Source organism: Protomyctophum bolini, assembly GCF_963924005.1.
Source record: "Protomyctophum bolini genome assembly, chromosome: 12".
NCBI lineage: Eukaryota > Metazoa > Chordata > Actinopteri > Myctophiformes > Myctophidae > Protomyctophum > Protomyctophum bolini.
This window is the reverse complement of record NC_137873.1, coordinates 16168677-16194371: the sequence shown is the minus strand read 5'-3', so window position 1 is coordinate 16194371 and position 25695 is coordinate 16168677. Positions and strand designations below refer to the sequence as shown.

The 25695-nt window shown below is 42.9% G+C and overlaps 1 protein-coding gene across 1 annotated transcript in view; it reads left to right on the top strand.

Moving 5' to 3' along the window:
• Positions 1-887: 887 nt before the first annotated feature.
• Positions 888-25695, top strand: part of kcnq3 (potassium voltage-gated channel, KQT-like subfamily, member 3) — a gene marked incomplete at both ends in the record, with an annotated part of 181907 nt that continues 157099 nt past the window's right edge. Inside the window, 2 exon segments of the mRNA XM_080778909.1 lie at positions 888-989; positions 1703-1956. Coding sequence (XP_080635035.1) covers positions 888-989; positions 1703-1956 — 356 coding nt within the window.

Genomic DNA, 25695 nt, shown 5'->3' with positions numbered 1-25695 from the left:
CACACACACACACACACACGCACGGCACACACGCACTTGGGTCGTCAGGGCATCTCCACAACCACTCCCTCCATGCTCCATCCGTGCATGCACGCGGTGTCGTGTCGTGTTTTTGGTTTGATATCGGCATGTGGATGGATGGGTCGGAGCCAGCCGCTTTTAAGACGCTCCCAGTCCAAGCCCCTGATTGGTCGCTTTCTACAGGAGAGTCTTATCCACCCAATGCGAACTTTACGTTATGCCGCTTTTAGCGCTTTATTATTTGCTATTATTTTGTTATATGTTTAGGGTATAGTGACCGCCCTGTGGGGGCTCTTTGTTTAGATCCAACGCGACGCGAGGAGGCGACGGGAAGAAACAGAAAGACGGCGGGCAAATTGTTGCTTTTTGGTGTGGCAATCACGGTGGATCAATGGACCTGATCGAGAAGAGATCGGGCTTCGTTTAATGGCTTTTCTAATGATCGTTTGGATAACGGCCACGAAGGTTTACTGAGAGAGAAGGTGTCAGCACTCTTTTCTGCCTCTCTCTCTCTCTCTCTCTCTCTCTCTCTCTCTGTCTGGATCTCCTCTCTCTCTCTCCACATCAGTAGCCTATCAGTTGAGGGAGAGACATCAGTTGAGGGAGAGACAGGGAGAGAGAGAGAAGAGCACCTCCCTTTCTTGCTTTCTTCTACTATGAGGAGACATACCATCATCCTCAAATGACCCATCATTATCATCATCATCATCCTCATCATCTCCACCCTCCTCCTCCTACTCCTCAGTGAATCGTCCGTCTCCTCCTGGTCTCCCCTCCGGGCTGTCAGATCATGGCATGCGGCTTCTGTCGGCTCTCCACACCGCCACAGCCTCGCCTCGTCGCCGCTGCTGCCAGTGCTGCTGACCATGGGGCTGAGATCCAGGAATGTTGCCGCCGTTAACGGAGCTACCGAGGACAAGAACGCCGGCGGCGCTACTCCCCATGGAGGGGACCTGCTGGACCACCAGGTAGGACTCGAGTCGACTGTCGTTTCGATTCCGTTCAATTGAAAGCGGCCAGTGTGCGACAGAGTATAGGCTATTATAGCCTACCTCAAGTATTCAAAAGTATAGGTTACACATAACGAAGTAGACGACATTTAGTTTTTCATATCAATGCATTGTTGTATTGAAATTTGGAACATTTCCAAAACAATGTAAAAAAAAAAAGGAAAAAAAGGCAATTCTGAAATTGTCTGAAAGTTAAATAAGAAATTAAAAACATTGTGAAAATAGCAGACCTATACAAGCTAATCAACCCATTGCTTTATGAGCTTGTAGATATGCTATTTTTGCAATATTTGTGACAAAGGAGGCTAAGTGATTATTTGGTAATATAATAATAGATTTTTGGGGGTCCCAAACTACAATATCCAAATATGTAGCAGTGTGAAAGTTATTCCCAAATAACGCAAAACTAAAAATAACCCTCCAGATAAGTAGTAAATGTATCTAGTTTATGTCCACCACAAAATATCAATAGTGGAAATAGCAGATGTGATCAGATGTGTATGTGTATCCATTATATTTTAAATATGCTTAAGCAGTTAATAATGTACGTGCAGTGAAATATACACATCCTGGAGTAAAGTACAGATACTCAATAAAACATTGGCTACTTCAGTACAATAGGCTACTCAAGTAAATGATACTTACTCCCTATGACCTGCCTATACCACCAGGGAACTCCCACCGGTGCCGACAAAGATGGAGTTTTCCTCCTGGTGGTCCCCGGGAGCCGGGACTCGGACGGCAAGAAGCAGCGGGGGTCCCTCCAGATCCACGGGATGGTGGGCTTCGGACTTTTGGCCAAGACCCCCCTGGGCTACACACGTCCCACCAAGAGGAATAACCTCCGCAAGAGGAAGATCCAGACCCTCATCTACGACGTGCTGGAGAGACCACGAGGGTGGGCGCTGCTCTACCATGCCTTTGTGTGAGTAGACAATGAAACGGCCCGGCTGCGGTCTGTTTACTTTTACTATGTGTGGGCACTGTCAAGGTCTTGAGGGTTCATTTAACTCTGTTTCAGAGTGGTTAGGTACAACCATCTGATAGGATTTGTAATCTCTGGGACTCTGATATACACTGTAAACGCCTCAGTGTAATCATAATGTGCGGTGTAGTATTGAAGTCAGTCATGCATAATTTATTTTTCTGCTTTGGCACCACAGATATAGCTACAGGATATGTATGAAAACATAAACGCTATATTGTCTCTATAATCAGTGCTGTCAGTTGGAGAAACATTATATTGGATCATATAGATGTCTAAGTGTACAGTTCCTCATGTGATGTGTGATCCTCTGCAGAGTAACCGAAGTTTTGTGATATCAATGGGTCCATTTGGTTGCATTGTGGACATTCCCTGAGTTAAATTACGACCCACAAGTGAGTTGTAGTAGGATTTGGTTTCCTATTGCACACTCCTTTGTAACACTCAGGACTTTACTTGTTTGTGGTCAGACATACTGTACACCCAAACGCAAATCCGCTTATTGCCATTGTTGTACACATTTTGGGACTAACAAAGCTTTTAAATAGCCGGATAGTGTAAATCCGTCTCATGGCTACTTGGAACGCACGCACACACATTTACCCTACAGTAAGCAAATGTGACAACGTTTTGTTTAATATCAGTCTGTTGTGTGGGGAAGTGTAAAGGGAAATTGGAACTCATGTAGACAGTGGAGGTTTTCATGGATGCTTGTTTGTTGTAATTGTTGAGACTGTACTGCAGCAGTGCAGTCAGACCATCAAAGTGCGGCTGAACATTAAATTAGATCAGTGGTTCCCAAACTTTTTCAAGTCAACGACTTGCAAATGACCCGTATCTGAAAATACAGTTTGTGCCAGGGACCCCCATGTGAGATTCGTGCTTAAAATGTATCAGCAAGATTCCAAACGCTGTGTGCGTGTGTGTGTGTTTTATGTTGATTGCAGCTTGTTTTTTTTGTATAAATGACACCCCTGGCTGACAGCCACCACACTGAAGTCATCTTGGCAGCGACATGAAAAGAAAACCTGTCACCCCTTCTACGCATCATCTTACATCATACAGTGTGTCATCACACACACACACACACACACACACACACACACACACACACACACACACACACACACACACGCACACACACACACACGTTCCCGCTCACAATCACCCCCGCACGTACACACACAAGCAATGTTTTCGCCAAGTTCCGCTTGGTACCCTCGCAATCCAGAAGTCGAGTCGCAGTACTATATTAGTCCTTACAAGAGTCCGAACTCAGCCAATCCCTGTTTTTCGGCATGGTGTTGCATGGCATATAGGCAAAAATGTGTATACAATATAATTCTATATATATTCTATTATGGCACTTTTTCATTTGGTTTTGAAAATGTTTGGAGTGTGTGAATGTTGTTGATCTTGACTCTTCCGGGTGTTCTGTGTGTGCTCAATAATGGTGCCAATAATCCGCCTCAAATTGGCTCAGCGTACCTACTTATAACAACATGGCCAAAACAGGGTTGTGATCCGGAACCAGAGGAATTGGATCCAACATTGAGGAACCGGAACCGTCACATTTGTTTCTTCAACTGGGTTGTATCACAATGTCAGAGCTGTTATGTGGACTTCACGTCTGCTATATACAATTACAATACTCAAGGACCACCATAACTCTGAGAGTATACAAATGGAAACAAATGTATACGCACTCAAACTCACTACAGCCCTGTATGCAGTATCCATTTGAAACAGCCTGTAGGAATGGTTAAGACTGAATCGTTAAGGAATCAGAATCGTTACAATCCTAAAGGATCCCCATCCTATAAGGATGAATGTTGTTAATCGTGTCGTGTCATGTCGTTTCTGTTGTCACAGGCTGGGTGGTGTGTTTCAGTGTGCGTCAGTGTGTAGACATTGTGTTGTGGAGGTCACAGGGTCATTGATCAGAGAGGGGTGACACCCGGAGGTTATGTAAGGACTTTAGGGACCTTGACATCTGCTGAGCTTCCATTTCGGACTGCAGTGCGTGCGTGCGCGTGCGTGCGTGTGCGTGTGTGCGTGCGTGTGAGTGAGTGAGAGTGAGAGACAGCGACAGACATTAATCTTTACAGCGATGCCCTGGGAGTTGTAGGGAGTTGCCTGGTACAACCTCAGAGAGACAGAGAAAGAGGGGGTGGGGGGTGTGCGTGGGTCTTGGCAGTGTGACAAATCTCTTGACACCAGGCCGTTTCCCAGAAAGAATCTACCAAGCTAGTGTTTCTCCACCTCTCTCTGTTTGCATCCTGCCCCCCCTCTCTCTCTCTATCTCACTCTCACTCACAGACAGACAGACAGACAGACAGAGGTCTTTATTAGAACGTTTTATGTCCATTACAGTACAACATATACTGATAAAGCGTGCAGAGCTCTCCATGGTGCTGAAAGACAAGGGCTCCAATTTCGTCTCAGACTTTACCCGCAGCGCGGCCCGCAATTCAGCCGCTGCCCGAAAATGACGAATATAGGAGCTTTCTCTGTCCCTTAATGGTATTTTCGTCCAGCGTCACCCGCTATCTTTTTTGCCGACACCGGTATTTGCGCCTAGAGGTGTGTTCATGGGCGTGTTGGCACGCTTTCCCCTAAATTGCTATTTTGGTCACACACATTTGGGAAAGCGACAGTGGAGTTTAAAAAAGGCAATGGCACGTGGACTGGTGATTGGTTAAATTTGGTTTAATTATTGTAACCCCCAAACCACACCTGCATTTGATTATCCATTTATTCCATTAGATTAGACCATAGACCATTTCATGATTTTATCCAGAATTAAAACATTCTCTGAGGTAAATGAGTTAGAATACATTTCCCATAATAGCCTATAGCCACTATAATGTTTTAGTTAGCCTATTACATAACCTTATATGCTACTGGCTGTATTCTTATTGGACAGATATAAAAAGAGACTCCTATGGAAAGGCTGCCTATATTATTTTACTTATATTGACCAATTTAGTATAACTGTTAAAAAATATATATTTGTACTGTTGTGAACATTTATAATAGTTTCCAGCACACTGGACATTTGGACTGAATGTTTCCTTTATCCTCGTGTTGGGCTTCTGTTTTTATTTGTGTTGTTTCAGTCATAAGCGCAGGTCCGTTGTGCTTCATGTTCCACAGCCGTCTGCCTTGACTTCTGTGTGTGCTGACTGCGGTGGGCACAGTGTGGGCTAGCCCCTCCCTCCCCTCACTGGTGTGAAATCGGGTAGGAAAAACGGGGAAGCATATACCATAAAATGGTAAATGGTGCATTTATATAGCGCCTTTATCCAAGGCGCTTTACATAGATTGTGCATTACATTCACCCATTCATACACCGATGGCAGCAGAAGCCATGCAAGGTACCAACCAGCACATCAGGAGCAATTTGGGGTTCAGTGTCTCGCCCAAGGACAATTCGACATGTAGACAGGAGGAGCCGGGATTCGAACTGCTGACCGATCATTGGATCAAATGCTTTCTAAAGATGAGTCCTCGCCGCCAGACTGTTGCTGGGCAAAAAATAAAAATGGCTCACGATGCATCGCATCGCCATGCCCGTGAGCTTGCAGATCTGCTTTGTTGTTCTATCGCGCCGGCACACTTCCATGCTGAGCCTTCCAGTCCAGCAGAGCAGTGTTGATTTTGACAGCACAGTCCTTTGAATACAATTCCATGTAGTTTTAGTCATATTTTAAATATAAAAAATGTTAGTCTAGTTTATGCCGACTAAATATCATACTATTTTACGCGACTAAATCTACAATTGATTTAGTCGACTAAAAATAATTTTGGCAGGCCTTTATGGCATCATAATCCCTGATTTTACATGTTTTGCATGTTTTACAAGCTCACAACACGTCGCAGCACGTAGATCAGCTATTTTCAGAGCGCAACACCCAAGCACAACCAAACACAAAATTACTTCTCTTTTAGTTCTACTGGATCTCTTTTCCACTAGTCTCTCCCTAACATTTAGTCTAGTTCTTTTTATGTTGACGAAAGTTATTGTTTAGTTTTCATCAGTGAAAAAAGGGAGTGGAACATTTTCCGTCATAGTTTTAGTCAACAAAATCAACGCTGCAGCAGAGTGTGAACTTTTTCCACATTATTGATTGTGTGGTGTATTATGAAACAGCTGGTCTGATGGAAGCTCTCTGCAGGCGGCTCATTAGAAGCTGTGAGCGCTCATTAGTGGCAGAGTGGCCACGCAGCATATTCTGCAATGCTATACGCAGCGATTTAGTCAAAGTGAAACAAGACAGACCTCACGCTCACTCCATGCTCACTGAACTCACTCACAACCGAGTTCGCCGAGGGCTCCGGACCGTCCCACCTGTAGCATTAACCCATCTTGACCTGAGATCAGATTAAAAAAATGTCTTCTAAATCCTGACAGTTTTCTGAAAAAGCTATGTTTCTATGTCAGTCGATTTTTCAAAAATAGCAGACCTACAAGCTCGTAGCGTGCCACTCGGTGGCGCTATGAGCTTGTAGATCTGCTATTTTTCAATAGCTAAAGCATAACGTAATGCTAACACCAAAAGGGGTTCCCGCCAAAAATGGGTTCAGTAGGCTCCTTGTGTTACTAAAGCTTCAGGAAATTGAGTCCGCTACTCATACAACCTCACGTATCTCAACACGGTAACACCCCATGGAAATCAGTCACAACGCTGTTATGGCACCGTGACTTATCTCTCACTGGCAGTGCGATCGCTCTTCAGTCACTGAACACATTGATCTTTCATGCATTAACGCCATAACAGAAACACTTCCTGGAAGAGTCAACAGGAACAATGCATGAAAAAATATTCAGTCAACGAGTTCACTGGTTACAGGGACCGGGATTTGAATTAAATCCAGTGTAATCACTGTGCGGTTATTTTGTGTTTAGTAACCTGTCACTTTGACTTCTGACCTAGTTTGTCAACATTTGCGACCATGTCGCATTCTTGTCAGTGCACATAAATGTTAGAGCAGACATTGCTGTTCCCCTCAGAGTGCGGCTGCTTGGGTTCAAGTGTTTAATGTAAAAGCCCCTCTCCCTGTAGTAATCTTGAGGACTATGTCAAGTGTTGCCTATTTAGATGCTGTGCTTTTTATTGGTGATAGAAAGCACACGCAATACCTATGTGCCTATATGTCTACTGATGGCTCACACACCATGCACAGCCTACCAGCCAGCCCAGACGCAGAGGGCCATATCTGTTTATAAGTGATTTTGTGGTGAAAATAGCCTATCAATCTTGTGAAATATGAACTCATATATTCTAATCAGCACCTTGCAACTGAACCATTTGTGTGTTCTCTTCTCCTACACGTGCACAAACCTGCACACAATGCGGCCTATATGACACCTACACATCAAACGCGCGCGCACCTGTGTGTGTGTGTGTGTGTGCGCGCGCGTGTGTGTCCAGCTGACATAAACATGCTTGCTCACAGTAAATAGAATGATAATAAATGGACCACGCCTGGTGCTTAATATGGGGTCCAGGGTGTCTCCAGCTAGATGATTGATAGCTACTGCAGGGAAATTCACCTGAATATGTATGAGAGAGAGGGAGAGAGAGAGAGAGATGATTATTTGTCACGTGCCTGGTCTTGCATGTTCTTCTTACTGGCTATTAAGCCTTAAAGCTTACTTATATCTGCATGATTTGTAACCCTTTTCTCAGAAGCTGGCGTTGATAATGTAAGAGACACTGGACTTAACTTGGAATAGGTTCTAGACATATCAGGGAACCTCGGTGTGCATGTTGAAAGTCTCCATATTACATTGTGCATTTGACACGGTGTCTGACATCAGTCCATATATGGGCATTTGACTCCATGTTATGTGAATTTGACATGGACATTTCACAACACAAAAGAGTTCTAAAGAGTTCAAACTTGAATTTAAACATTCGCCTCGGTTCGCCCCGTTTGTGTTGTGCTAGCGGCGCTCATGTTTGCATTGACTTGTAATCGCACCGCTCTAACCATCCATGTCTGAACGCACCTTAATACCGTAAATAATACACTAAATCGATTAGTCTGATTAATCACTTCTAAGCCCTGTATCATGCTTCGTTGCACAACAGTGCAGTGCAAAACAAAATGTTGCATGACGTGTATTGCGTGAGCTTGTAGATCTGCTACTTTAACTTTAACAATTGTAAAATTGATTTGAAGTCATATGGCCCAGCCCTACAGCAACCAAATGGACCTTAATGGGTCTGTACCTCGGACAGTACAAACTAAATGGACCGTTAATTGGTCCATTTGGTTCTATACCATAACAATTACTAATTGTGCCTTTAACATCTCTCTCTCTCTCTCTCTCTCTCTCTCTCTCTCGCTCTCACAGCATCCATTAGGAAGCTGTGGTGTTTGTGAAATGATAAATATCATTTTTTGATGGGCAGAAAACTCGTATCTCCAAATGTATGTTATTTCCTGTAAATGAGCCTTACAATGTCATACTACAGAATTACACATTGTCAGCTTGTAGATCTTATACATTAACCATTGAAAAGTATGAACACAAGCTTGTGACTAAATCATAACTACATTTTTTGGATCCATTGGAACATTTTCTTTCCATTTCCTGAAAATTATGAGTTTTGGACATACAAGGTTTTCACCCGACAGCGATGATATTTGGTGTCTGAGTGTCTGGACATTGTGTGGGCTGACGGGGCCTGTGTTCGCTTTCTCCCATCGCAGGTTGAATAAGAGTTTGTAGGTCTGCTATTTTTGAAAAATCGAAGAACGACTGACATAGAAACAGAGCTTTTTCAGAAAACTGTCATTTTCAAAAAGACATTTTTAGAATCTTATCTCAGGTCAAAATGGGTTAAGGGAAGGTGAACACTTTGAAAAGCTGCTATAATAATAATATTATGCAATAATATGCAATAGTAATAATATGTCAAAATGACAAAACCTCAAAGACATTTTTGAACGCAGAAGCGGCCCCTAGATGTGTCACACAGACACAGGTGTTTTGGGGGAGCGTTTTAGTCATTGCTGTCTGTCTGAATACAAAAATACAACATGACTTAAAGCTGCTTATATAGCTTTAAGTCACGTTGGCTTTATACATATGAACCAACGACAAGTTTGAACAAGAGCCTGTGATTAACTAACTGCATTGGACCATTGGGGGAAAAAAAATCTCCATTTCCTGAAATAGCTATATCAGACATACAAGGTTTCCCAACGACGGTGACAATATTGCTACAGCACTGATAGGACGGTGTTTGTTTGGAGGCTTGTGGTTTGGTGTCATTTGCGGTAATGTCTTCAGTGTTTTAGCATTAGGAGTGTCTGCTCTGTTTAACTTCCCCCAAGGGGAACAATGTGGAGTCACATTTTATTTTTTACGACGTATTAAATACTCTCCGCTCTAATGCTGTTGTTGCTGCCCCACCTCTTCACTCAACTAAATCATATTGAACATGTATGTAGTTCTGTACTGATAGAACCAAATTAGAAAAAGAGATAGAAGACAAGAGATAGAAAACAGGGTAATAGTTTAGAACAATTATGTACATTTATGCCGATAGTGTATGTGAAAGGCAGATACATGATGTATCGAACATTACCATCACATGCAGGACATATTATTTGACAAGCATTAGCAACATATGCTGTTGTGTACATTCTTTTAGAAACATAAGCATCTTCATATAGAAATATTTGCATAACTTGCAGATGTGTACATATGTTTTTAAGGTGCCGTGTCCAGTTTGTGCAGCATGGAAAGATAAAGAGAAAGAGAACCATAAATCACATGGCTAAAAGGCGAAGCATACTCCAGTTCAACTTCTTAGGCGATAACCTACTCACTACGGTGGTTGGGAAAACTACAACATGACATCACTGAGCCGCGGAGGGTGATAAACGACTCACTACGGGGGTTGGGAAAACTACAACATGATGTCACTGAGCCGTGGTGGGTGATAAGCGACTCACCGCCCACCCCCAGCAGATCTCTCTGTTTTTACTAACCAGTGCGGTGGTTAGGTTATCACCTAACAACTTAAAGAACACCTCAGGCAGGTGTTGTTCATGCATTTTGTTCAACAGACTGATGGTTTTCGGGTCAGAAACCGTTCAGTGGTCGGGTATTCAGACATTTTACAGCAGTAGAGCTTGCGTTGCTGTTGTCCTGAACAGAAAATGGCACGCACGCACGCACGTACACCCTTTCGTGTGATCTCTGAATGCTACATACATTAGCATTGGGTTGCTAGGCAATGAAGTAAACAGAAACTGTATACCGTATGCAAGATTGCCTTGTGTATCCACTTGTTGTAAACATTTAAAATACCTTATCTCGGATCTTGAATCCGAGATAAAGGCATTATATGAAAGTGTAAAGTAAATCGTCCTTTCTTGAAAGGCGCTATATAAATTAAAGTTATTATTTGTAATATTTATCCATTTTGACCCATGTAGACTACTAGACGTATCTTGTTGTGTTCCATTCGAGATCATTATAAATATCACTGTAACTTGTCACTTCCACACAATGTAGAGAGAGATATTATTGTTGTTATTATAATTATTATGATCATATCGTGTCACTTCGTGCCATATGTTATGAGCTTGTAGATCTTCTATTTTTTTAATAGCCTAAGAATTCTAAAATGACACAGTTGCTTTCCCGGTTTTTATGGGATAAAGTGCATGAAACATCAAACATTGTTTTGATTAATGCAGCAACATTAGATTGCTCTCAGTTGCATATTGTTCTCATTACGTTCGAGGAGAAAACAACAGTTTTGACATGAAATCTATTAAGCTTCGGTAGTAAGTCTGTGTAGGCCTATAACCTTTTCCCTTCTTTTTACCCGAGTCATGTTTGGCTGACACAGCATCGAGTCAGGTAATCACCAGAACAGCTCCCTGCAGTCTCATAACACATTGCTAAATCCACCTGGACCTAATTATAGCATTCAATTAGTTGAGTTGTGTTTTTTTCTACTTGTCAGGTACAGTACATTGGAAATGTATTGGGGAGAGACAGAGAGAGATGTGTTTTTGTTACTGCTGCTTGTTTCTTAACCACAATGTTTAGAATGTACTCTAATTTATATTTTCTACCTGGTATCCTAAAGTTTCAATGTAGGCCTACAAATTATAATTTTTGATTGTATATTGTTTAGCTTAGTATATTGTTTGCATTCTATGTGTGTTATTACCTTGCTTAATGTGAGTCACTCTGGAAATGAGCAGTGCTAAATGCTTAAATTCTAAATTGGAGAGAGAGTTATCATAGGTTGGTGAACCAATAGAAAGTTGGCTTCGGTTTCCAGTGCTAGTTTGTTTTGTCTATGCCCTGAAAATCATATAGGGGTCGTTCAAGCTACCCTCCCCCAAACACGGGCCAATTGTGTTCGTACTATAGACACTCGACAAAGGCGGATGCACCACGATGGATTCGAACCCCCAACCTCTGTGGTGGCGGGCATGCAGGCACTTTACCACTGCGCTGCTCGAGCACTCTCTCCAACTACCAACTCTCATCCTGTATGGAGGTGTCACTGAAGGTGGAGGGGGTTGGGGGTAGGGGTGTCGTGGTATCGGCGGGCACGCCAGGCAGGGTGCAGGACGAGGAGGAGAGGTCACAGCCTCTCCCTGGCTGTCCTTGTGAGAGGAAACGCAGCGGGGTCGATCAGAGAATAAACACCCCACTTCCTCACTCAGCATCTCTCCTACACTGGCAGAACATCATGATCATGATAAAGCACGAAGAGTCCACCGACAAATCTCTCTCTCTCTCTCTCTCTCTCTCTCTCTCTCTCTCTCTCTCTCCCCATGCCTCTTTCCTCCCCTCTCTATCTTTCATTATTTCTCTCTGTCGCTATCTTGTTCTCTCTCTCTCTCTCTCTCTCTCTCTCTCTCTCTCTCTCTCTCATTATTTCTCTCTCTCTCTCTCTCTCTCTCTCTCTCTTTATCGAGATATATGCATATATCTCTCCCTCTCCCACTCATCAACCTGGTGGGCTGTGAGTTTATTGCAAGTGGGCCCCCAAATTATTGACAAAACACTGATTTTAAAGATAACATTAACATGAAAAGGAAATGATGTGGTTATAATTTAGTTTTTTCTTTAAAACATTATAAAATATTTGAATTATGAAACTGTATAACTGCATACTATAGGAATGCCGTGCTGGTTCCATATCGATTCCGATGCCAGAACACTGTCGATTGATGGATCATTAAAATAATCCCGGTCTGAAAATACACGCCAATTTAACAATGGCTGCCCGTGTTTAGTGGTCACATGGGTGGGATTTTCAAGTGGTCCTTGATTGAGAACCACTGCTCTCTCTCTCTCTCTCTCTCTCTCTCTCTCTCATCCAGACAAGCATAAATTCGCCTGGCGCCCACAGACCCCATCCTCCTGATTTATATCAAGTTTGTGGCAGAGCAGCAAGAACACATTCAGTTCTCTCAGGTAGTGTCTGAGTGACTCACTGGCAATTTAGCGATGGTACATGCTTGGCAAAAACGCACCGTGCTGGACTGGCTTTGCAGGTTGCAGAGGGAAACGCTACGCACTGGGAAACGCTGAATGTTATTTATGTTTGTCCGTTGTTTATACTGGTAATACCCCATCGAGATACATATATCTCCTTTTTTTCACTTTGACCTACGAGAGACAAATTCCATAACAATTGTGGTTGTTCAGTGGTTCGTTAGGGGTTATTTAGGTGCTGTCTATAGCACCACCTGTATGGTTAACCACTTAAACCTTCTAGACCAGCGGTCTTCAGCATTTTTCAGGCCAAGGATCCCTTAGCTGAGAAACAGATGAAGCAGGGACCCTCACTACATATATTGTATGCAATGTTTGAATGTGATGCATGTCACACTTTTTCATTGATGTCATAGATCGCTTCATATAGACCCATTTTTGGTCTTTGATGGCACAGAGCTGACGCTGTGGAGGCCTCCAGTGCCCCGGCATAGATCCATCTTGTAAACAACAGTTGAACGAGACCTGTTAAACATACTAGGATCATGTCTACTTCCGGAAGTCTGGAAATGTGGCTTTTCAAAATAAGAGAGAAATGCTGGCGTGAATTAGATCCTAATTTTTCAATTAATGCTAGCGGGCTAAGTGTTAACAGCACTATCATCGTTTTTTTTTTGTCTTTTCTGTTAAAATGTTTGATTCATCTCGATGAGTCATTTCCGACTTTTAAACCCTCAATACGTGGCGTGACTTTTTCCCCTCAACATGGTGTTGTGCTATTTCCGGCTAGAGTAAGGATTGTAGGGTTCAAGTAGTAAATGTAAAAACATAAATATTTCCAATCACACATATTTGGTGGGCCCCCTGTACTAACTCTGAGTACCCTTTAGGGTCCTCAGGCCCTGACCTGTTGAAGATCCCAGCTCTAAACTGAGTACAATTAAGGGTTCAAGTGGTTAAGATGGGGCCAAAGGACCACTTTTAGTGCTTTTTTTTTACCATGTAGTCAGTGTGTACTGTGTAGGATAGGTTGCGATCTCTATTGGTCGATCAAGGCATTCTGGGAAATGTTGAGAAGCAACAGGCCACTGCACTGCCTCAAGGCTTTGTGATAGTGGTGGGAAGTAGTTCTACTGTAAGTAGTAAGTACATTTACGTACGTATTAAGTACCATACATTTAGGTACTTTTACTTGAATCATGCAGTAAAAATATTCTTTTTTTGTTTGTTCTTTTTCATTATTTTATACTCTTACTCTCACACTACATCGCAGAGGCAAATATTGATATTTCTACTGCACTACAAACATTTCACAACTTTAATTACTTGCTACTTTGCAAATTTAGATGATTTCATACTGTACTTGTACAGCTATTTGGAGTCGGACATAGACAATCTACATACTAGCTCACAATGTGTCACATCTAGTTGTGAGCTTGTAGATCTGCTATTTTCAAATCATTTTGACACATTTAGAAAACATTATGCAGGGGAGGAGTACTTTTGTTTCACGTTTGGCACTTTAAGTAATTTGTTCAATACAAGACTTTTACTTGTAACATTGTTGTGAGAAATATTTGAGAAACAAAAGAGCACTGCTCTGCCTCTGGCTCTGGAAAGCGGAAGCTATGTTTAAATCAATATTTATTGTCAAAGTATTGATTTAGTTGGTAAGTAGTGGTGTAATCCGCAGGATAAAGATGTGAGTGTGGCCGTATCTCCGTATCTCTCTTCTTACCAACAGCCTTCACTAATCCAGCTTTTTAAGTGCAATAGCTACAGGGGAAATATGTTTAAAATACCAAGAGTAAAAGTACTCGCAGAACGTTCCATTGCTTTTTTCTTTCTTTACAAAGGATTTTTACATTTCTCAAGATCTTTTCAAAAATAGCTGATCCACAAGCTCACAATGTGACGCGTTGTGGTCTTGTAGATCGGTTAGTATTTTCAAATAGCCAAAGATAGGGTTTAAGTGGTTAGTGTATGTTTTGTAATACTAATGTAGTGGAGTGAAAAGTACAATATTTGCCTCTGAGATGTAGTGACGTAAAAGTATGAATTATTGAAAAACGGAAGTCATCCAGTGAAGTAAAAGTAGCCTACCTCAAAATACAATACTTGAGTAAATGTACTAGTGTCTTTGCACCTCTGCGGCCTTTCTTACCAACAGCCAGCGGTCACTACAGATTTAAGTGCAATTGCCTCAAGGGAATGGTCCATCCATATCACTTCAGTCAATTTCACCATTTACCAGTTAACTGAAACCTCAAAACTATCGCTGGTTATCTTCCAATTTCACAATTTCATTATAGCTATAAGTAAAACCTCCAAAGGACCATTTTGTTATCTGCCAAACAGGCAGGTGGTACGGTGGAGGAGGAGCCATGTGTCTGCCAATTGCATTCATCTGGTAAATGGTCTGGCAAACTAGGCAATTGCCGAAGAGCGGCACTTAGGGTGGCAAAATGTGGTCCAACTATTAAATTAATTACCATATGGCAAGTCAGGAACATCAGTAAACTGTGCCAAACCCTGCACCTTAAGTCGCCTCTAAATAACCGCAATGATCTGTGAATATTAAAAGGAGGAAGTGACTATAAGCCATTGAAGGACTGTTTTGAGTGGATGGCTGGAATTAAATCCACTGTAGACGAACGTAAAATGTACCTGTGATGTTGGTTTCACGTTTTCATCCCCATGTCAGTAGTTGCTTCAGGATAAGTTAAACTAAGACAAATGAAATACAATCTCTTCAGTAGCCTAATGCAACAAGAAAGGCATACATAAGCTCTGTATTCATGAACTGGCAAATAGAGGATAGAGTTGAGACAATTTTCCACTATGAATACTCGTCATTCAATTCTGAAATGTGGCTTTGTCTCTTAAATCGCTAACTGTTGTGTGTGTAGACATCAAAGGGGCTTGAGCCCCTGTACTTTTACCCGTCTGTAAAAAAGTGCCCTCTCCAGACCATGAATGCAGCATATTATGGTAAAATAAATCCCCTTTCCATGCCGTACTCAAAGGTAGCATTCAATAGAATTGCCTTTTTCCAAAGAATTCGAATTCAGCCTTTTTTCCGTTATTTCCTTTGTTGAGTGTGGTGTTGCACAACTACTGTATTTATATCAAGGTAAGCCCTTAAATCTAAAACAAACCCAGCCGCAAACATGTCCAAGTGAGTGGTCCGTCTTAATTTGAGACAGTGGTTGAAACAAGGTATGATGCTGTCAGGAGGAAACCACCTAACTCAATTTTCTTCATTAATCAATGCTACTGAACACCCTTTACGTCTGTGTGTTGGTTAAGAACATATTGAACCAATAAAGTATTAAAAAGCGCTTCGGACAAAACCTCTTAACTCCATTGGAAAAAATAACACAAAACAAACAAGTATCATCCTAATATTAATTGAAAATGAGATATTCCTCTAAATCTGGCTAGAAATGTCAAAACATTTGTTTGCCCTTTTAGTGCCCTTTTTAAAATTTCAGCCCATGCCACCCTGTAGTGTGTTTGTGTGTGCGTGTGCATGCGTGCGCGCGTTTCATGCAATGGCACTGGTTGTGCAGACCTTTTCCTTGATGTATCTTATGCACATGAGAAGGTGTAGGCTAATAGAGAGCCTGAACTATTTTTTTATTTGAGGAACTGAAATTGTATTATTCAGAAAATAGGTGTAACTCATTTTTTTATGTAAATAATTTGGCGGATTAGTGTATATATGCACAGCGTCCCTGTTTTGTAAATTGTATGTCGTCTCTGTCGGTTGGAAACCCCATATATCCAAAACTGTTATTTTTCAGGTTTCAAATTCAAAAACGGCAACATCTACAAGCTCAATATGTGAATATGTCAATCACGCGGTGAGGGTGAGGGTCTAAATCTCATCAAATGGTAGTCAGTGGTCCATGTTACTCTTCTCTTCCTGCGCTCGCATGAAATGCAGACCAGCCTCTCCTAAATATAAAGAATGTTTTACTTACTCACCAATACAAAGGCGGCTTGTGTTATTATAGAAAGCCTACTTTCCTTAGTGGACGCACTCTGAGCCCCCCACCACGTATAAAACGTTTGGCCAGAAATGGTTTATTTTCACCGGAAGTATTTTTCTTCAGGTGAAAAAAAATCCCTTTCTGGACAAAAAGTGCATAGTATACGTGTGGTGGGGGGCTCAGAGTGCATCCACTAAGGAAAGTCGGCTTTCTAATAACACAAGCCGCCTTTGTATTGGTGAGTAGGTAAAACTTTCTATAACGCTGTTAGTGGGCTCAGACGTCCCCGCCGTTCTGTTACCAACGAGTTACAAGACACGTTGGATCTGTGCATGAACGCTGTGTGTTGATTGGCCCTTCATCTATTTTACATGTAAACCTAATTCAGGAGACTACAACTACAGTTTTACTCTGCAGGCGCGCACGCACACACACACACACACACACACACACACACATGCACGCATCAGTGTTGACAGCAAATATTGATTTGGTTTAGTCATATCCTTTGAATAAAATTTAATTTGGTTTTAGTCACGTTTTTGTCATCTGGAATGTTTTAGTTTTAGTTTAGTTTAATCGACTAAATATCATGTAATTCTCTACTAGTCTAAATCTGCAACCAAACATATAATGACTTCTCTTTTAGTTCTACTGGATCTCTTCTCCACTTGTCCCTCCCTAATAGTTTAGTCAAGATTTATTTGTACAGTTCTATTTGTTATAGCTTAGTTTTTGTTTTATTTAGTTTTCATCTGTGAAAAAAGGTAGTTGACGAATAGTTTTTGTCATTGTTTTAGTCGACAAAATCAACACTGATATGTAAGCAATATGGGAACCCATTGGGTAAAAAAATGAGCGCTCCTCCTCCGTCACATCACGTTTTGGAATGTGTCCTCATGCATGCACGCGTTCATGTGCTATTATGATTAAATACTATCGTGTCGAGTTATCAATTTAATAGCGTTGTCGTGGTAACAGCGAGGTCACTTCCCCTCCCTGTCGTGCCGTCGCGGCGGGATGCTAATGAGCTCGCCGCTGTGACCACGGCGCCCAGATGGCGGAGTGGAGGCGACCTGAGGCGACGGTACACCTATACTTTGTGATTATCGTGGACGATTACAGCGCCAGCATGTGGTCTCTTGCTGGCGTGAAGGACAGCTCTCACAGCCAGGAGAGCATTGTCTGGTGACCCGTAACAGAGGCGTCACACCGGACAGATCTTTAGCACGCAGCCATCAGCCTGTGTGACTGAGAGAGAGTGATGGTTACCTGTGGTGGAATTTCTTTCTTTCTTTCTCTATAGTTTAGTATACTGTGCTGTAATTTTTTTTGTCTCTGTCATTTTTAGGAAGGGATCTCTGTGGACCCAAACGTATACATACAACCACTTAATCGAATCAAGAAGTCCTATTTGAACAAGAATTGATGATTACATCAATTAATTACCAGCTGCCTTATTATATCTGCAGAACTGTGCTATAAAATGTGTGTGTGGAAACAACAACAGGATCTGTCCTAAATAATTCTGAGGCAACATGGTGGCGTATTATTTCTATCTTGACAATGATTTCTACAGTACATGGATTGTGTGTGTGTGTGTGTGTGTGTGTGTGTGTGTGTGTGTGTGTGTGTGTGTGTGTGTGTGTGTGTGTGTGTGTGTGTGTTTCCTGGCGTGTAGACGATGGACTGTTGGATAGAAAGTAGTGTCAGGGCGTGTTTGTGTGTGCACCATGGTGTGCACCCCGGGCGTTTAAACTATGGGTTTTGTCGTTTAGACAATGGGATGTTGCCTCTAAGGTTGTTGTTGGCTGCAATGCTGTCCCATTGGCTTAGAGGTCGCCTAGAGACGAGGCAGCCAATGAGAAAGAGAGCTCTCAATAGTAACTATAACTCCAGTTTCTCAATAATTGTAGTGGAATAAAAAGTACAATTCCCTTAGAGATGTCTTGGAAGTAGGGGGGAGGGCTTGTTTCAAAAGTGTAGTTAGGCTACTTATTAGGACTTTCTTCCTCAATGTTAACTACTTAACTATAATGTCTTTCGTCACATATCCCCATCTGAAAATATTGTTGCACCAAATCTTTCTATTTAAAATGCCCCCCATGCAAGCCCCCCCAGCCCCAGATGTAAGGCCTTTTGACACGGGGCGTCGATGCCTTAGTATCGGTAATTCATTTTCAATGAGGACGCGTGGAGAAGTTGAGCTAGGGGCGGAGACGCAAGCGGGCGCCGACCTGTGACATTCTCACACATGCTCATTTGTGCACATGCTTTGGTCACGCTACGTGGATGCACGTGAGACTGCGGCACGGTCCCTGCTGGTCCAAGCAGTCTCTCCCCACCTGAAACGACCTATAAAAAGATACATTCATTAAAAAAATATTAACACATTAGTTATTTGCCTGAGTTGTAGAAGTAAAGTAAAGTGAAGGTGCCTCAATATTGTACTCAAGTAAAGCACTTGAGTAAATGTACTTAGTTACTTTCCACCACTGGGTCTCATGTGTGTGAAGGACAGCTTCACAGCCAGGAGGTCATTGTGTGATGATGATCTGTGACAGAGGCGTCATCCTGACAGATGTTTAGCACACAGCAATGAGCAGGGTGTGACTGAGAGAGAGGGAGACTGAGAGAACGTCTTTTTTATTTTTTAAGATATATATATATATTTTTTTTTAAACTTTTATTGGTTTTTTGAAGGCACAGACAGTAGGTTAACCAACAACTTCATAGTGATAACAGATGCGTTGCAAGCCATTGTGAGCTCAAGTACAGTAGATCTGGTATTTGCAACCGATGGTTCCAGGCCCCCTCTGGCACCCCCGTGGCGCCGGGCCTGCAGACATTCAGGCTGTTTGAAGGAGCTGTGAGCTTTGAAGTCAATTTATTTGTATTTCCATTTGGACGGTCTGTTTTCACAGATAAGAAAATTCAGCAGGACAAAATAAGCCACTAATAATTGGAATGCAATCTGTAATCCCTAACACTTAAAGTAATAGCCACTCTGTATTCAGCTCAGTAATTTGGTACAGCATATTGTGTACAATGCAGTAGTATAATAAGAGGCAATGTTTTGAATGAATTGTATGTCAAATATAAATAAATCACACTTGTGTGAAGTGAGGGGCGCTCTTATCATCATACGGTACATCGACATACATCACATTCCGTGCTCAGCCAATCAAATCGTCACTATTTAGTACCAAGTGCAACCAAGTGTAAAGGCATTACGATGCCATCAAGGCCTACCAAAATACATTTTAGTCAACTAAATCGTTCTGTAGATTTAGTCGACTAAACTCTTATGGTATTTAGTCAACTAAAACTAAAACATTTCAGAAGACTAAAATATGATTGAAGCTAAATGGAATTGTATTCAAGAGACTAAAATGTCTTGTCAAAATCAATACTGCAAAGTGGCGTCTGGTATCCCTTTAGGGAGATACGTATACATTGAGCAAGGATAGACACTGATGCTTGCCGGGCCTCTCCCCAGGGAGGTCCTCTGGGCACGTCCCACTGGAGGAGGCCACAGGGCAGACCAAGGTCTCCACACTGGGAGCCCCAGACCCCAGTCAGAGCTGGCTAAGGTGGTCAGGGAAAGACTTGCCTGTTGTTCTCTGCTGGAACTATATGGGTGGATGGATGGATGGATTATACTTATAGGCAATTATTTTGTACATTTTCTGTTCTCCAAATTAGCAGAAATGGCATAGCTCATATCATTGCTGTCGGGGAGACATCTCCCATTTTAATTTTGTTAAATTAATGACCTATATTTGAACATATGGGGTTTCCACCCAACAGAGACGATATGCACCATAACCTACCATATGACAACATTACCATAAAGTACCACGCCACGTCCATTCCATCAAAACCTGAGGCCTATAGACAGACAACAAGACGGCACACTATAGTTGTATTTCAGCAGCAAGCTGAAGAACCAGCCTGCCTCATATCACTTTACACTACTGCAACACTCGTGTGCGTGCACACACACACACACACACACACACACACACACACACACACACATACACACACACACACACACACACACACACACACACACACACGTGCATAGAGACTCGATTACACCGTGTTTGTGACGTTAGTCACACGACGGTAGCTTCCTCTTCATTAGGCGATGATTGACTACCTGCTGGTCCAATCGGAGGCTGTGGGAGAAGGACAGTGCAGTCCATGCTATTTAGGGGCCATCAGGGCCCCGCCCCGGTCGCTCCATGCTAACCCTGTTAGCATGCTGCCCTCTGTCCTCTTCAATCAGTCCATTGGAGGGCTGGATGGACTCCAGCTATACTGGAGCTGGATGCTCCCATATATATATATATATATATATATATATATATATATATATGAGAGAGAGAGAGAGAGAGAGAGACTGTCTGTCTGCATGCAAATCCTGGCCCAAGCTTGTGTCAACATTGAATCCACAGTAAATTTGGTCTGTGTTGCGCTGTAAATTATAGGTGGTGCTGTGGAGCTAATTAGAAGCTATTGAGCGTTTCGTGTGTGTGTGTGTGTGTGTGTGTGTGTGTGTGTGTGTGTGGATTCTTGTGCAACTAAGTATTTTCATTATGAAGCAATATAGTGTCCCCATTCAACATTTATTAGCAGATCTGCAGGCTGTGGATCGGATTGGCAAATAGATGGTTTTAACCAGGCGAACTCCAGGAAGAGCTTTGACTGGAAATGTATCACTGCTGAGAATGCATGCACACACACACACACACACACACACACACACACACACACACACACACACACACACTCACAAACTTGGCTGCAGGTGCATGCAGTTTTTATACATCGCTATAATAATATCAGCAGGGAAGCTGAGAGGGAGACAGTGTGGGAGAGACAGACAGTATAGGGAAGCTGAGAGGGAGACAGTGTGGGAGAGACAGACAGTAAAGCTGAGAGGGAGAGATCTATACAAGCTCACACAGCTTGTATATGTTATTTTTTGGTAAAGAGATGTTGGTGTAGACGAAAATAAAAAGCTGTCCAAGTACACGGAGCCCACTGAGGTCCAGTTTATGACGAAGGACATTTCCACGATGCATTGAAACCTCAGAGATATGATGACACTCACTGGCGTTATCGTCCCATCTCTGCAGTTGAGAAGCACTGACTTATAAAGTACAGTGGAAAGAGCAGGAGAGGTTGGGGGGTGAGACATGATGTGTACGGTAACATGATGTGACAGGGATTCAAACCTCCACATATCACCTCCACCATCCATACATGCACCCTAACGAGACATGACTTCGTTTGTGACCTTTAGAAGGTGAGGTGTCTTTCCCAGGAGGGAGGGAGGGAGGGAGGGAGCCATTAAGTATGTGTGTGGAGCTGTGCGTGCGCTCGCACTTGTGCGCGGGCGGGCATGTTTATTTGACAAGGATCTGCACTTGCAATGCCAATAAACCCATCCAAATGAAATTGAACTTCCTGTGCGTGCGTGCGTGTGTGCGTGCGTGCATGCGTGTGCATGCACATTTGTGCTTACTTGACAAGGACCTTCCTCTTGTCATGCCAATAAAAATACAGTGTGTGGGCGCGCCCAGCTCTTATAGTAATCCCTTTCCAAAGAGATTCCAAATAGAGCGGCCATCTGCAAAACTTGGTTCCCGGTTTGATCCCAACACCCCCATGGCTGTGTGCCAAAGTGTCTTTGAGCACCACACTGAACCCTTAACTGCTCCTGACTAGAAGGCTGGTGCCTTGCATGGCTTTCATCCACCGCCGCGGTCGTGTTACTGTTAGAGAAAGGTGCGATACAAAATGAGCATATTTGTGTCCATCTGGCTTTGAAAATGATGCATTTACACACACATGCACACGCACTTGTACATAATCACAATTTTCGGGTAAGAAATGCGGTGTACACCTAAAGCTTTCCATCTGGTACTTAGTATTCGTTCCTATACTCTCACCTATGATCCTGAAATGTGGGTCATGACCGAAAGAATAAGAAAACAGCTTGAGTGAGTGTTCTCGTCCCCTTAATTGTGAGGGTCTCCCTTAGGGCAGTGGTTTCTCACAGACGCCTACATTGATATGTATTCTTAACATATAACTGCAGTAGGCATGGGGAGAGAGTATGTTTTGCACTCCGTCCGTCCGTCCGTCCTTGTGTGTGTGTGTTCGTGTGTCCGGCCGTCCGTCTGTGTACAGCTAATCTCCGGCACCGTTGGCTTGATCACAGCCATAGTCTGCACACACACACACGCAGCTGAACCTCTGCCCCAAGGTTTTCACTTTTGCCTCTTATAGCGCCACCAGGAGGCGGCTTTGTGCAAAACATTTTTTGGGACAGTACACCTACAGATTTTGTCCGAACATCACACAAATTGGTACACAGTCTCTCTAGAGCCATTCAACGAAACACGTCTTTCAGATTTTTAAGACTTCATCCTGATTGACTAAGATTGGCTTCCAAAGTTTGAAAAAATGCTGCAAATCATGAACACAGCGTGTGATTTCCGTGAAATTATGCACGCACATTCCCACTAAGCCGAGGAAGAAATGCCACTTTCATTTTCAACTCAGCCTCATGGTGGCGCTATAACTGGCCCATTAGTGTTTTTACCTGCGTGCGTGCGTGCGTGCGTGCGTGCGTACGCGCGTGCGTGCGTGCGTGTGTACAGCTGGCTTCTGCTGGACAGTGACGATTATAACGCTGTGTTGTATGACAATAAGAGCTGTGCAGGCAAAGGCAGCTGCAGATCTCCCATCGGTGCCGAGCGACCCTGTGGATGCCCAGGAGATTGAGCCCCCGCACTGGGAACAATGCACAGAATGCATGATGTACAATTCTGAACGGATTTCTGTCATTCAAACTCTCTCTGTAATCTGCAGAGTCTCATTATTAATGCTGTGGTGGCATTTGTTTGTTTTACCAGCAGCTTTATCTCACTTTCCAACCTGCCAGTAAAAAATGTAAATCAGCGCCCCTGAGATTTTCCTATTTTTGTCTAATCTCGGACAAAACACTCAACTCTCAGTGAAGGTAATCTGCAGTCTGTCTTTGTCGCGTCTTGACAGTCAAGGGACCGACTCCTTGTCATCTCTGAGGTAAAGGCTGGCTTTAGCTGGGATGTGGAGGTTGGTGTAGGCCTACAGTTTGTGCGTGCGTGCGTGCAAAAAGAATATTTTTTATACACTTGAAAACTTGAAATGGGACATTCACCATATGAGTACTTTTACTGTTGGTACTTTATGTACACTTTTGTACTTTTTAATGTAACGTGTGCGTGCATGCTGGGGGTGTTAAATCTTGTCAAGGTGAGCGATGATGGTCCGCGAGGCTCTGTGTGGTGGGACGTCCCGGAGGTGTCATGTTAGAATGGAAATAGGAACTGTAAGTGAATCAGTGATGGTTCAGTCACGCGCCACGTTGCGCCGGGGGAGGAGGACTGGGGGAGGATATGTCCCGGAAATGTTTAAACACATTTTAAACACACACACAAATGGCTCTCACATGCAGATGCCAGGACACGTGTGTGTGTGTGTGTGTGTTTTTTGTGTGTGTGCGTGTGTGCGTGCATGTTTGAAGGGTAGGGGAGGACACACAGCATGAGGCCAGAGAGAGAGGGGGGGGGGGGGGGGGGAGGGGGTTGCGAGTTGCTGACTAGACAATTCATTTCCCCGTTTTCCCAGTATCTGTGAAGGACAGAAGCACGTTCTGTATAAAAAAAAGAAAAAGTGAACATGATATATCCTGTAGTTCTACCTGCAGACCATGCACAAAAACACACGCATGCACAGAGAGAGAGAGAGAGAGAGAGAGAGAGAGAGAGAGATTCCTGGAATTTATATAGAGATAATATCCCTTGAATAATATTGTCGTTCTGTGTGAGTGTACTCATGGCAAAAACAGTATTTTGAAACAAAATACTGTATTGCACACACAAAAGATCTCTCATGCCATTTCCCCCTGAAGAGGACCTCCCATCAATCCATTATATGTCTCCACCAATTGTCACATCTGCATTTCTCTCTCTCTCTCTCTCTCTCTCTCTCTCTCTCCCCCTCACCCTGTCATTTGTTTTCCAACATTACATTTACATCCCCTCCTCTCTCTGCCACCCCCATCCATCTCTCCATCCACCCCTGCCACCACCTCTTGTTTTTTCATCACTCTCTCCCCTACCTATAGTACCACCACCTCCTCCTCCTGCTTTGTTTTTATTTCAGCGGTCTCCTCTCCTCTGCTCTGCTCTGCTCAGAATCAGAATATCTTTATTGTCATTGTACAAAACGAAATTTATTTACAATCCAGCTCAGTGCATTTAAAACAAAAGACATAATACTCTATATAAAATACAAACATTTAAGGCATATTGCACAGTAAGTCCTTTTAGTCCATAAAGTGTCAAGTGTCACAGTTCAAGTGTCAAGCTATGACTGCTCTGGGGTAGAAACTGTTTTTCAGTCTGTTCGTCCTTGCCTTGATGACTATATAGCGCCTCCCTGAGGGCATGAGTTGCAGCAGGTGATGACCTGGGTGGGATGGGTCCTTGAGGATACTGTTGGCTCTCCTGCTACAATGTCTCTTGTAGAGGTCCTCCATAGATGGAAGGGGACATGTCATGATCCTCTGTGCCGTGTTTATGAACGGACTTTCTTGCTCTGCTCTGCTTTGCTCTCTTATAACCAACATCTACCCTCGTTGTGCTGAGATCATGCAGATGACTATAGGTCTGTCAAAATTGTTACATAATCGCCAAATCATAATTATTTTTGCATAAACCAATCCTAGCCATGTGTCAATGTTGAAAAACATGTTGCTCCCTCCAGTCCGGACTCTGCTGTTGAAACTGCTATTTATATTGCATTGCTGTTGTCACATAAAGTTTGGTGTGAAAACGAGGCTTGCTGATGTTGCTGAATATGTAACATAATAGCTAGCAGGAGAGTCCAGACAGGATTTTGGCCAATGAGTTTAATAACATCCTATCATAATGTCATCAAACATTGTCTGGAATTGGATATCAAAATCCTACACTTCACTAGAATGGTGGCACCCATTTCACATCCATGGAACATCATCCGTTAAGAGCACTATAGTGTTCCAAACCAAATGTATTCATATTGGCTGTAGACCCCCATGGCAGGATGGGACCCCCCTGCCAGGATGGGACCCCCCTGCCAGGATGGGACCCC